This window comes from Uloborus diversus, chromosome 4 (assembly GCF_026930045.1).
Source record: "Uloborus diversus isolate 005 chromosome 4, Udiv.v.3.1, whole genome shotgun sequence".
Taxonomy (NCBI): domain Eukaryota; kingdom Metazoa; phylum Arthropoda; class Arachnida; order Araneae; family Uloboridae; genus Uloborus; species Uloborus diversus.
In genome coordinates, this window is record NC_072734.1 from 38,722,696 (window position 1) to 38,737,635 (window position 14,940).

At 34.3% G+C, this 14,940-nt stretch overlaps 1 protein-coding gene across 1 annotated transcript in view; it reads left to right on the forward strand.

The window, feature by feature from the left end:
• Nucleotides 1-14,940, forward strand: part of LOC129219714 (A disintegrin and metalloproteinase with thrombospondin motifs 18-like) — an 83,885-nt gene that overhangs the window by 54,126 nt on the left and 14,819 nt on the right. The window contains exons 10-15 of the mRNA XM_054854000.1: nucleotides 901-1,054; nucleotides 1,965-2,063; nucleotides 4,672-4,820; nucleotides 6,550-6,613; nucleotides 8,804-8,915; nucleotides 14,462-14,592. Coding sequence (XP_054709975.1) covers nucleotides 901-1,054; nucleotides 1,965-2,063; nucleotides 4,672-4,820; nucleotides 6,550-6,613; nucleotides 8,804-8,915; nucleotides 14,462-14,592 — 709 coding nt within the window. The remainder of the gene's footprint in view (nucleotides 1-900; nucleotides 1,055-1,964; nucleotides 2,064-4,671; nucleotides 4,821-6,549; nucleotides 6,614-8,803; nucleotides 8,916-14,461; nucleotides 14,593-14,940) is intronic.

Below are 14,940 nucleotides of genomic sequence, written 5' to 3' on the forward strand. Positions count from 1 at the left end.
GAATTTATGTTCAGCTATGCAGGTGGACCTAAATGTAGTAGCTGCTCTGCTGATAAATTTTTTGCTGTAATCTTTCCGAGGTTGGCGGTGCAAACAAATTTTTCGCCGATTGAGTGTTACTGCTATCAAGAAGTAATGAAAGGATTCAGAATAAAAACTTGTATAAAAGCTAAACCTCAATTGGAACAGGTGCTGATTATTTTTGGCCCAGATCGCTGAAGAAGGAGTGACGTAAGGATTCAAGCAAAAGCTGATCTACAGACAGACCTCATGGGAACAGGTGCTAATTTGGTAATGACAATCACACCAATGGGGGGGGGGTGAAATTGAACTTTTTTTTTTCTTGTTAAGCATGAATACTATTGAGCGCCATTCCACGAAAAACATGGACATTTTGTTCCACGCGAGACGGCTCATATGACTCATTAAAAATAATAATCTGAAAGGTATATGAACAAAACTGCTTAAGAAACAACAAACGTGTGTTTCGACTTCTTAAGCAAAATATTTTATTCATCATCCTGTATAATTATTACTTTTTACTGAAATATGTAAGTTGTCACTTGCGGGGCAAAATGAATACGTTTTCCTGGTATGGTCCTGTAGTTTCATCTGATTCAGCGACTTTATTGCATTTTGATTGCTGCCAAGACAAAATCACGCCAACTCAGTTACGATACTACATTAAGTAGGAAGTCTATCAGTGCGATAAAGCGCGACTACCTGGCTAACCATAAAAAGTAAAGTGGAAATGCCACTAAGATGTCAAATAATGGTACCTGTAATAATACATTAGTAAACAGCATTCATATGAAATATATGAACGAAATTTTTGTAGTGTTAACATCATACTAGTTTGGTTTTCAGTTAGCAACAAATTAACCATTGTTATCCTCGCAGTTCACCCAGAGCCCTTTGCTTGAGAAATGAACCGGACTCGCCCGATGAACTGCAATTTCCCAACAGTCTACCGGGGCAGTTGTACGATGCTGATATGCAGTGTAGACTGCAGTTTGGCGGAAAGTCGAAGCTGTGTGAACATTATCCGAGAAAGGTACTCAGTTTTTTATGTTTACATTTTTAGTTTAATATGTGATAATAAAGCAAGATATGGTGTGGTTATATATAAAATACACCTCCTGCTCGGTATTTCATCCGAGGACGGCAGTTTCCTGCTGTTTTGCACTCATCAGCCCGGAATAGGAAGCAAATGAGTTAGAGGCAGAAAACCTCTTAAAAGAGCCAAGGCAGCCAAACAAACTGGTAGCTAATGTAAAATTAGCACACTAGATGACTGACCGCAACAATGGTACGGTTCAACTCAAAGATTGAAGGCAAGGCAGGTATTTTGTAGTAAGTTACCGCCTTAAGCCAAGGCTAAGGCAGAAAAGCCTAGGGTTTCTGCCTTATCCCTGGCTTAAGCCTCCCAAATCTCAATTACTTATTCTTAAATTTTTGGCCATTGTAGCGGGATACACACTGTCAGTTGGTTTACCGGTGTTGTCTCCAAGTTGCCTTTCAGCTTGAAGACTTTTCATGCCATCAGATTTCTCTTTAGCTCAAAAGTCATCAAATACTTGCAAATTCAAAGAATTTTTATATTTTTTCGGTTTTTTCTAGTCTTAAGCAAAAAAATTCGGCGATTTTTTTCATCCAAATTTAAAAGAAAATTATGTATTGAGGATGGAAAAAAACCTGTGAAATTAAATTATCCTTCATTTTATATAAATCTTAATATAGTGAAGAATTTTTTTTTTTTTTTTTTAAATAATCAAGCGGTGAAACTTGTAGCAATTTCTTGATGTGTTTATGCAAAGTGTTTTACAGTGTTTACAGTTGAATTGAAAATGTTTCTAAACAGTTGTTCATGGAACTCTGCCTGTAAATCGTGCTACTTTTTCCCAAAGCATCAGTAAATATGTATTGCATTTTTGCTCCACGAAATCTTTCTTTCTCTCCTCTAGAATGAAGTGTGCAGAGCTTTGTGGTGTCAGAGGAACGGACGAGAATGTGAAACGAAGTTTCTACCAGCTGCAGAGGGAACTTCTTGTGGACAAAACAAAGTACGTTTTTCATTTAAGCAAAAGAAGTTTTAGAAATTTATATGAACTATTTTAAAGTTGGGTGAGACAGGAAAAAAGCCTCTAAAAATATATATTGAGACACTCAGCCGCATTTTTTCTTTGGTTCAAGTTATCAAGGGATTCATGAATTACACCTTTAAAATGGGAGTAAGAACACGACACAACGTTCATCGTTCTTCACATCTGCGTTATTTGACAGGACATCTTCATCAGGTACTGAACTGGGCCGCATTGATGTACCAACCCCGCGCATCCACACCCTGACTTACTTGCACCTGATATGAACGGTTAAGGGGCATATTTATCTTTAAAACAATCATTTGTATTTGATTTGATAGAAATCCATCTACCAGTAGTTCACAGAGGAATTATTTTCTGGGTGGGGCGAAGGAAATTTCTGGCTCCGCTGTAAGTAGATAGAATTCGATCGAATCGAAAACGATTGATTGTTTTAGAGATGAATATGCCTCTAAGTTTTTGTGAGGGAAAAAAAGGCACATTATAGGGATTCAGTTTTTGTGATCTATGTTTTGTGCCAGGAATGAAGTTTCCTTGGAAGACACTGCTTGGAGGTCGCTTAAAGTTTTTCAAAAATGCGTAAAATGCTGGATTTGTGGAAAATGGGGCTTGGTACACACAAAAAAGAAAATCGTTATTTTCAGCCAAAAATACACAAGATATGCACACTTTCACATGAAAGGACATTCTTCGTGTTGTGCAGTGTTATTAGTCGAAATGCAAAGCGAAAACGTCCGTGTTCACTGGCTCTTTACCGGGGGGAGGGGGAGGTGATGTCCTGCTTAGTTGCCATGCTCAGTTAATTTCAAAACGGTAGTTACTGCAGGATAAAATTTAATTGCTCAATTTCTATCTTTGCGCAATGCGTACGATATATTATCTTTCCGTCCAGTTCGGCTCAGTTTCGGATTCAGAAAATGAGCAACATCCTTTTGGTTAACATAAGGAGCAATAACGCATCAGTCCGATTAGTAGCCGTTGGTCAGGATCAATGGCGACTGATCGGTCATGAGCCATCTGCTTGATGAGTTCGTGAAGATTATGTTAAAAGGTGTAAAAAATCCACCAATTGTGCAAAGAATTATGAATGGTTAATGCATCTATAAAGCATCTACATATGATACAATCTTTTTCAAGAGAATAGTTCAGTAAGTAAAAGAACTCAAAGGCGGTCATGTATGTCAGATGCGAATGCTGACACAATCTGAGGGAATTTATATAAAGCACACATGTTTCTTCTATTGAATACTAGTACGTACATTGTTTCACAAAACTAGCTGCTTCAATGTCTTGTACTGTTTTTTACCTACGTCAAATATGTTTTGGAAAAATATATGGTTGGAAGAATTTGTTCCAAGTTGCACAAAAATATCTAGTGTACAAATACGTTTTAAAGAATTTTCAAGAGATGGGATCACATGTATTAAATCGAAACGGACAATGTTGCAACTAACTTCATTTTATAGCCTCATTGTTATACATTCATTTTCAGTACGTGACATTTCGCTGAAGTGAAAACTACATGGTTTTTGGGTGCTCTGAATATGACAACTTTTGTGCCGGCAAATCACAAATTGTGGGAAAGTTCCTTTTTCTGCTTCCGTTTGAAGAAAAGTGCTGGTGAAGGCAATCGAATGTTGCAAGGAGCTTACGGGGAACATGCTTCATCGATTTCAAATGGTGAGTTTTGGTATAGACGTTTTAGAAGTGGTGATTTTGATACCAATGACAAAGAGCACGATAGACAGTCACAAAAGCTTGAAGATGCCGAAATGGAGTCTATATTGGGCGAAGACTGGTGCCAAACAACTTTACCGAACTCAATTGATGCGTTTGAGTCGAGCACTGCGGGAAAAACGGTCACAATAAAAGGAGAGACAGGATTAGGTAATTTCGCAACATAACGCTCAGCCACATTTTGCGTCGCCGGTTAAAACATACCTCGATACCCTGAAATGGGCAATCTTACCCAGCGCGCTATATAGCCCAAACATTGCTCCATCTGACTACTATTTGTTTTCGTCGATGACGCATGCTCTTGAGGATCAGCACTTCTGCTCTTTTGAAGAAGTTCAAAATTGGATCGATTCGTGGATTGCATCAAAAGACGCATCGTTTTTTTTTTTTTTTTTTTTTTTTTTTTGTAAGGAAGTAGGAATCCGAAAATTGCCAGAAAGATTTGAAAAGGTAGTGGCCAATGATGGACAATACTTCGAAAACAGAACATGAAACCATTTTTTCACAATAAAGCGTAAAAAACTTGTAAAAGAAATCCTTTAAAACTTATTTGTACACCAGATAATAATTGAGAAACTCAGCATAAAAATCCCAAATAGCAGTAAAATTGTCGACCCATGTTTCATTGTTAACAAGTTATTTCTTTGTTAGTTACTAGTACAAAATGTTGTAACCTTCGTTAATCAGAATTTCAAAAAAGGTTTTCCAGATTTTTCATTTGTATACCGTTTTATCACTATTCGTGTATTTATTTCATTGATTTTCTCATTTATGGCATACAGTTTTAATTCTTTTCTTCTTTCTCAATAAATGTATTTTCTTTTATACTCAGTGGTGCCGAAAAGGAGCATGCGTTCATTTGGAGTTGGAAGCTCTAAAAGTGGTTGATGGTGGCTGGGGGCTGTTCTCGGAGTGGTCCAACTGTTCAAGACCTTGCGGAGGAGGACTCATGATTCGTGAACGCTTCTGCGATTCGCCCGTGTAAATTTATTTAAAATTAACTTTTGAACTCGAAATAAATTTTTTTATTTGTTGAAGTAGAAAAGGAGAGCAAGAATTTCTTTTGTTTTCCAAGAGTATATGAAATTTTGTTGCGTTAATGTTGTCGAAAATTAGTATTAGACAGTATTAGACTTTTGATTTGAAAAGGAAACAGTAGGTGGAAGTAAGAAAAGCACTGAATTCAGCCGAAGTGGGGAGAGCAATAAAAAGAGAAAAGCAAATAAAGACTTTCGCAATGGTGATCTTTATCGGGAAGATCGCCATGAATTCTCTTTTGAATTTTTTTTTCTAATTGTAAACAAACAAGGACGCTTCACGAAAAAAAAAAAAAAAAATCCCCAACGCTTTATTATAGCAACCCTTGCTTATCTGGTTTAAACTGGTTTTGGACTCGTCCAAAGAGGAGCATCGACAATCCTGAATTGCACTATATTTTACGTAAACAAATGGGGTTGAGCGGAAGAGCAGCGTCTACCCATTTTAAATTTCAGAAGATCTATAAATTCAGACCCTCCATAGTTTGCTTCGGTAGAACGTGCTTAGAATACTTAATAAATGATTTTATTGTACAATATATGCTTTTAAAATTAAGAATTTGTTACAATATTCATAAAACTGACTTTTTTTTTTAAATCTCGTTCTACTTTATTAATCACTAGCGGTACCGTCACGGCTTTGCCCGTAGTGGAAAATGAAAAGGTCATCTGGTTGGCCTGTATATTTATAAATAATGGATGAAGAATTTCTCGCCGATATGCTATGTTAATTTGCTCGTCCATGTTATGGTAATTTACTTGTCCATGTTATGATAGTTCGCTCTGTGCAGAGGAATTAAATCCAAAATAAAATTATAGAAAAAGAACAAAATCGAATTTTCAAAAAATCGCTTCAAGGTGCACACGCCCATGCTACAAACTAATTTTGTGCCAAATGTCCAGAAAATCGGCCTAACGGTCTAGGCGCTATGCGCGTCACAGAGATCTTGACATCCAGACAGAGGTCCAGACTTTCAGCTTTATTACTAGTAAAGATTGATGTGTAATCGATAATATGAAACGATTATTTTTGAAGCACGTTCATACATTGCTTGATTCAAAGAACTTTTTCTTTAATAAGTACATTTGTTACTCTATGAAACATTTCCTATGAGACTATTCATGACTCAATGATCAATCTCACACTTTTACTGATAAAACTTTATCATTTACTATTAATTATCAAATATGTTTAGCATGTTTAGAGGTATTAGTTAAAATATCGATACTTGGGGGCTGAAATGGACTTAACTGAAGAAAATGCTAGTTTACTTTTTCCGTTCAGAATTTCGTTTTCAACGCGAAAAATCTTTGAATATAAATTATTATTAAACTAATTCAAAAAAATGTCTTGCTGTTAAAAATACATTAAGCACAAAGCTTAAATATTTACACCAATTAAAAATAATAAAACATTTCAATCTTAACAAATTTTAATAGAGTTTTATCGAATTTGAGACACAAATGATGCGATTTTTTTTGAGAATATATAAATATATATATACGTGTAAGTGAGAGAGAGAAGATCCTTCTCATAATGTTAAGAATAAATTCATTTCGTACGTCCATTATAAATAACAATGCTTATTTTACCACGTTTTTAAGATCTAATTTTCAAACTATAACTAGAATTTACAGTAGTAAAAAGCATAATTTTCTTCCCGTCATTCCAGGCCACAGAATGGAGGAAACTATTGCAAAGGAGAAGACAAAGAATATCAAATTTGTGCGACAAAGGTAAATGATTTTTTTCATGGCTAAATAAGTGTAACAAAGCTAAATTTCTCGAGCTAACACAATCCAAACAAAGTTTTCGCACCTCTAAAAATCAGGAAACAAAAATACTTCTACTACCTGAACATCATTGACTGTATTGCCTCCTTCGTAATTTTTTTTCCTCTTGAGCATTGCATTTTTTTTTCCGAATCAAATTCTGTCAACTCTGCGAAAAAGTATTACCATGTACTGGGAGTGCAATTATATTTTACATTGCTACAGTAAAAGCCCATCGGATTGTTTTTCTCTTTAATACGTTCACTGATCCCATATGAAGTTCAGATAATTACCAAAGGGGCCGAAATTAAAGTAACAAATAACAAAGTCATTTTAAAAAAGCTTCGCTGGGCTGCCAGAAAATGACGCGGAGCATCCATGTTTTAATATAATTGAAGAACAATTGCTCCCGAGTACCGCAATAATGTCAAGTCGCTGCTGAAGTTCCTATGCTAATAGGGGAGACGATTCCGGATATGTCACTGACATCACATACCCTAGTTTTTCTTAACTGTTTTTTTTTTGCAGATTTTCTCTAAACTCTTAAGAACATTTACTATTATTAGAGTTACTATTCGTGCTGAGTAAATTGAAGTGAAGTTACGCCTTCTAAAAGAAATGTATGCTTTGTAGGTATTTAGCGATTATAGTGCGAAACTTTCGAGAATTACGGATCGTTATTGCCTCTGTGCTGTTGTTATCGCATAAATTTCTTTTTTCGTTTGAGAACAAATATATGTGATTAATATCCCAAAACTGATCATTCATGAGCATTGCAATGCATCAGAAATTTATTTTCCTTTCATTTTAAAACTTTAAATGAATCTTATTGGTTCAAGCCGTCCTATATAGACGAGCCAACGCGTCACTTTATGATCAGCCATTTTGGATCGGAGCGCGTGTTTGAGTGGTTGTCTCTTCTGGCAAGTTATCGCGTTTGGTGATTTCTCACTCCGAGCAATTATTAGCTACACGTGAATTTTTTATTAAATAAAGAATTATTTTTGGCTAATTTGGCAAAACCTAAAATTTTTGCTCTGGTAATCCTAGCTTCGCAACAATTATAAATCCGATCCAAAATGGGTAAACTTAAGCTGATGCGTCGGCCTATATACAGGGTGTTCCGTTTTAATCTCCAAGACCGCAACCGTTTGTCCTAGATGCATACTCCCTATCCCTAAATCACAATAGTTGAGCTATTCATAAACAAAAATTCATTGAAAAAATATGAAATTAAACAAATTAGTCGTTGTGTCAAGTCTCCCTAGTTAGCTGTTTACCTTAATTTTTTTTAGCAATTTAGATTAAAGTTATATAAAACTACTGCATATCTACAGGGTGTTCGGTTTTAACTTGCAAGGCCTTTATTTTCGTAACCGTTAGTCTTAAATGCATTATTCCAATTGCAAAAAAAAAAAAGAATGAGTCAAAAAATACAAAATTTAACTTTTTATATGGTCCCTAGGTCCCCTAACTTATATTTAGAGAAATGATCTCCATTGAAAACTATTACTAACACAAAAAAAATTTGACATATATGCGACCAAATCACAATGAGATATTCCAATTCAAAGTTTTCAGGGACCATACAGAAGATAAGATTGGAACTTATCCCCCTTTCAGAAGAATGACAGGTTGTCAAAGTAAAAAAACAAGATATTAAAATCTTTCATTGGTATTCAAAAATTCATGCAAATGTTATGCTGTAATATGCAAAACCACACTGCGAAACCTCGAACAATTTGTAAAACCACACTCTGCACACATTTAATTTTAAACACTTGTTTCTCCCAAAAGGTGTTATTGACGGTGAGTGTAAAGTAGTGAAAGTCACAAAACGCTGCGTTTCTTACCGCGGTGAATATTTTTCGTACTAATTTCAAACTTTGTGTGTTGGAATTGATTTTTAATGGAGTTTATTTCCCTAAATATAAATTAGGGGACCTTGGGCCAGTATAAAAAATAAATTTTGTATTTTTTTACTCATTTTGATTTTTATTTCAAATTTTCAATATCTTAACTCTGCATCTGATTTTGAAAGTATGCATCTAGGGCTAACGGTTGCGAAAGTAGATGTCTGGCAGGTTAAAACGGAACACCCTGTATATATAGCGGCTCTAAGTCATCCTATTGATATGATTTTAATTGTTCCAGGATTGTGACGAAGATAGTCCTGAATTTCATTCTGATCAGTGTGCCACATTTAACAAGCGTACCGTAAAGGGAAAATTTTATCGTTGGAAGCCATACAGCAAAGATCTAGGAGGTAAAATATGCAATGCGCAACTGCTATATCTTTCTTACTCAGTTGAACTCCGTTAATGCGAAATGTCAAAAATCCACCAATTTGTTCGTATTTGCCGTCATTCGTAACAACCGTGAATGAGTGATAGTGTGAAAAAACGAAGAAATACTTACCTATATTTAAAAAACATTACTACTAATACACACATTGTAATCCAACTATTAGTACATTCAGAAAAAAAATCACTCTTTTCTTATAAATGAATGTTTTTGAAAAATATTGAAAATGATAATCGACAACCGCGGATTAGGTTCCACAATGGAAGATCAACAGTTTTATCTCCGAGTAAATTGAAATGTCCCGAGTAGACAAATGTCAAATGTACGGGCTGTATTTTCTATGCAAAATATTTTCTTCTCTTTACTCAACGTGACTACTGCTATTTAACAAAATTTCGGATTATTTATGAAAAATAAAATTACAGTAGTCAACCACGAACATTTTAAGTAAAGAAGTCATGAATTTTTGTTCGTCTTAGCCGAGACTTTCAATTTAATTTACGTATTATACGTGAAATTTTTAATGCAGTTAGAAAGCAAAACAAACTTAACGATCAAAATGTTCATTTTAGCCATGATTTCGTATTAAACGTGATCGTATTATGAGGGTTCAACTGTATTTCAAATATTTAAAAGATGTTTTTGCATTACTTAACTCTTAAAAGAATTTTATTTCATAAGTATTTTTTCCTTTTTAGCATAAAAACGCCAATAATATACTATTGTACAGTTTATTTTATTTCTGTGCAAAAATGGCGTATGAAAATTATTTGAAAATTGTTTGTGCTTCATTACATGTGTGATTCTAATTCTCTTATATTTATACAATCACAGACATTGTGAAGATCAGACATGATTTAATATTTAACTTATTGGACGCTCTTGATACTAAGCATTCAAAAAGCTCTCATTAGCACAGAAGAACGGATTATAAAGAAAAAATTAAATTTTTAGAAAATGTACAAAAGAAAAAAAAAAGCTTCATAGTTGGTAATCGTGAAGAATTATTCCCTTTAAAACAAGGGAGAAATTAGAAAACGACATTTTGTAAAGCACTATGCATGAAAGCAAACAAAAAAGCATGAATACTTTGACTTATTTTCTAGCAAAAAAAAAAAGGCGTTTGTTTTTCCATTTAGAAAATGTAGCTTAAGGGGGTTCGGGACACAAAAATCGTCAAATTTTGCAATTTTTTTTTATAATTTGAAAAATTGCTCAGTTTCTTTCTGCTTAAGAAGGCGTTTGAATCTTGTTTCTACCTTAAATAGAACGAAAGATATAGTTGTTTTTGTTGCATGCATCTAACTAATGTGTACTTAACTTTAAAATTTTAAACGCGTTTTTCTCCATGATGCAATTTTTCCCGATTTCTTGCATTTAAACTCTTATAAGTCAGGAACCGATAGAGATAAAGTAATGAAACTTGGAGCATATCCTTTTCAAGCAGTTTACTTTAATTTTTATTCGGCGAATTTGAAAAAAACGTTTACTGCAAAAATTATGATTTAAAAAAAAAAATATCTTTCGAAATTTTTCTTCAAATATTTTTTATTGAATCAATATTTTTAAAATCGCCGAATAAAAATTAAAGCTTAGATATTTGTGCATACTTTTTGAAAAAAAAATTGAAAATTGACCAACAATATTTTGAGTTATAGCAATTTAAAGCAACCCCATTTTTTTGAAAAAAACTAATTAAATTTAAATAAATTTTTTTTTTCATATTTGTGGTTTGATTTTGCTTATTAAATAAATGATGAATCAGTGCAAAAAATTTCAAAACTCTAAAGTACATAATAAAAAAAATTTCAAAATGTGTCCCAGACCCCCTTAATATTTTTGTACATTTGTAGATTCAGTGCATAATTACACAGTGATGCATTTATCTTTTTTTCAAAGCGTGAAAATACCCCTTGACATTTTTTAGAGGAGGAAAATTTGTTTTCAAGTGAAATATGCTAAAACACGAAAGATCGTAGTAGCGATTAAATTCATTTTTAAAAATATATCAATCATCGAAATGAAAGATGGTAGGAAAAGAAGATATGTGTTCTGCATTGTTTTTTAACATATAAGTTAAAAAAAAGAAAAACATTGAAAATTTAATGAAATAACGAAACATTCAAATCTAATTAAAATTTTGGGCTAGTTTTAAAAATAGGGTGGACTGGGGGATTGCTGCCACCTGGGGAAATGCCGTCACCCTTGATATTTGAGTCAAGGAAACCGGATAGCCGGCCTGACAGTTCCTGACCTCTAGCAAAAGATGCTACAACCAATGCCCCAAGTCAAAGGCAGCCATTGCGCGCGTTGTTTTTTTTTTTTTTTCTTGCAGTGTCGAACGTTGTTTTGAGGAAGTTAGATCTTATTTTTCTACTTTAAATAAGCTGAGGCATGTACCTTTAGGTACTACAGTGGCAGCATTTGCTATGATCAACCTTCAACTAGATATTTTAGCCTATATATTAATCAACAATATTGATCACTTCCGTTTGTTTTGATGTCTTTAATCTACATTTCTTCCATCTTGTCGGATCGGGGTTATGACGCCACCTTTCCTGGGGTAATGCCACCATGGTAGCGGCATTACTCCTGGAGGCATATTTTCACTGTATAGGTCAAAAGCAATTTTTTTAAAGGAACGAAAATGCGCTCTCTTAAAATGTGCTCAGTAAAAGGAGTTTGTTGACAGAAGTTAGTCTTAACAGAAGAAACTTGTGAAGAAAATATTATTGTAAATGCGAGCAATACGTCTGAAGAAGAGTTACTGGATGTAGCACCTTGCTCATCAAAGCCCGTTCAGGAAGTGCCTCAAAAACATTTCTTGAATCGCTAGAAAAGTTTTCACTAATTCCAAAACTGCAGCAGAAAGGGTAGAGGAAAGTTCTTAAAGCAAAGGTCACTCGTCAATTCTAAGGGGAACCCTAATAAATGCAGTTTTGGGAGAAACAATAGCTAAAAGAAAGGAAAAGACATTGAAAAAGAAACAAGCCGAAAGAAAATCCGCAGCAAAGGTTTTGGGAATGCATATCAAAACTGAATCCAAATGCAAAGGAAGAGAAAGCAGCGACGACACGGGAAAAGAAAATGAATAAATCTGTTAAGAAAAGGTGCAAGCGATTTTTTAGTTTGGAAAACTCTCCAGATGAGGAAGACATCGACGTCAAAAGGTTTCGTGACGACGACGAAAACGATGACCTTTTTGATCCAAGTGATCTAAACTTTGTGCTATATGCATTAAATATGGAACGAACGAACTGCGATACAGATGCACTTGCTATGGCAAGTGGGTGCATTCAGAATGTAGCGATGCTGATATAGCTGTAAACTACATTTGTGATTTTTGTTAATTTTAAGAAAAGCAGATTAATTCAAAATACTGTCTTTTCACTGGTATAAACTAAAAATATCATTTCTTTTGTTTTTCAATTCCTATATTGTAATACTAATTGAATATAGGTTTTTCAATAAATTTTCCTTCTTAGTTTTTTAGTCTTATTGGCTAGTGGCGGGATTACCCCAGCTCCCTGGGTAATACCGCCACAGTGCAGAGGTTGACAAATGGGTATTTTATGACTGTTTCTTTTGTAGATTTATAAATAACAAATTTTGTATACATTCTACAGATGGTGTATAATAATCCAAAATATTGATCCAGCTCATAAATATGATTTTTGATGTGATAAAAATTGAAGTTCCTTAAGGTGGCGGCATTCTCCCGTTCTACCCTACCAAATGCTTTTTCATCCTCCTATTTTTACTTAAAATACAAAGAGTGAAAATATGCTTGCCTAAATTTTTGAGGAGTGTTTCCTTTGTAGATGGGTTAAAAATATCTCTGATTAGGGGAAAGTGAGGAAAACCGAGACCCTAAAGTTTGCAGGCTTCCAGAATTCAGTTTTTAGCATATAGGAACAAAATTTTGCAAAAGTATGCACTACTTATCTATTAATGCAACCACAGTTTCAAAACCATAAGTGTTATATTTTTGTTCTTTTTTTTTGTAAAAAAAAGTCATTTTACCCGGTTTTGCCCCACTAGTGGGGTAAAACCAGGTAGACATGTTATTGCTAAGGGAAAATAAAAATTTTAAAAGTTTCCAACAAAATTCAAGTTTTATTTAGTGACATACGTTAACTATTGTCATAACATACTAGGATAAGTATAAAAGACGCATATTGATGAGTTGACAATTGATTTAATTGTCTTTACCTTTAATTTTTTGCTGTAATATAAGGCCTATCGACACCAGTCGCAAGTAAAATAGTTATCTTCCTCTTCGGCCCCAGAGCAGCTTCCATAGGCACAACGACGACATTGTATGCATTGTATCCATCCCTCACCACCCTTGGAGTCCGAGTAAAGCTCATTGCAGTAAATGCTGGCAGTATTGTCATCCTCTTTACTGGACTCATCCTTCATTTGCTCCTTCGGTTTTTCTTTTTTCTTTCTTTTTTTTTGGACGCTTATTTTATGTTTTCCTTTTTGCCATCTTTATAATGTTGCCTTTTCTTTGATTCGTTTATCTTTCCTTCAGGTTCTTTTTTTCTTCCGTCCATCTTTGGTCTTCTTTCCCCCATCATTTTTCTTTTCTTCTACTGCTGCCTGAAGATGAAGCCTGTATATGGAGCCCGTCAAAATGAGTTCCTCCTTTTCTCTTGTCCTCCTTCGGCTGCGTCTTTCTCTCAGTGTATGGGGGTAGTACCCGGTTTAGCCTCGCACGTACAGTTTTCATAAATTCCGTCATATGACTATACAGAACGCTACAGACAATCACTTAGAACGGTAATGAAGGTAATTAAATGTTGTACAAAGAGAGCTACATACCTTTACTGTTGCAGATGCAGGAACATAGTGTAGTTTTGTTCAAAGATTTTAAGCAAAAACCACTCAAACAGAATTTTCTTCACAGGAACGAAAGAAGCGAGTCTATTGCGTTCTAATTTATTAGCCACTGCTTTTTCATGAAGGTGGAAGGTAGTTCCTCTCTTGTCCATGCGATTGCAGTTCTTACAGAGGCTAGAAGGGGGTACCCGGTTTGCTCCCGACTTCCCGGTTTTACCCCACTTTCCCCTACAGCCATACGTGATTATGCCTGATTAAAACACGTGCATACAAATCTAAAACTTAATTGATGATTTCCTGAACACAAAGACTTCTTTACAATTTTTGCTCACTCAAAGTTTTTTCGATTAACTTATCATTCTATATACTGTACAGCAAAAAAAGAAAGAAAAATGACGCTCTCTATGGTTGCTGTACATCTAGTTTCACTGCAGTAGTACCATCATGACAGCGAAGCAAACATATAGAAACACTTTATTCTTTTCCACTGTGCTGTATATCTAGTTTCACTATAGCAATACCATTATGACAGTGAAGCAAACATATAGTAGCACTTAATTTACTCTTTCCTAATGTTGCTGTACAACTAGTCTCACTGCAGTAGTACCATTATGACAGTGAAGCAAACCTATAGTAACACTTAATTTATTCTTCTCCACTCAGCTTTATCACGTTGCCGAGTTTATTGTGTTCCCTATAAAGAAGATTTATATTTGATACTTTCGACGAAACTTCAGGATGGAACATCTTGTAGTGGACATTTTAATGGAGTATGCATTGATGGAGAATGCAGGGTAGGTATTATTTTTTTAATGAAGATTTTAAATTGTACTTTTGAATGCTATGTTACGCAATCTAAATTTTAATTACGTACATTTAAATCACTTTAAGCTAACACGATTTGGATTTAAATGCACACATTTAAATAAATTGCATTAAAAATAATTTGGATATAACATAAAAATTGATATCTATCGTAATTATTTCGCAGGGTTCATACACTTATGGCTAAAAAAAATTCCCTGACTTTTCCAGGTTGCTTTTCAGAAAATTTCAGGTTACTTGCTTAATTCAAAATTAAGTTTAAATAGCAATATTTTCAAAATAATTAAAATTGTTTAAAGTAGCAAGGTGAAAGAACT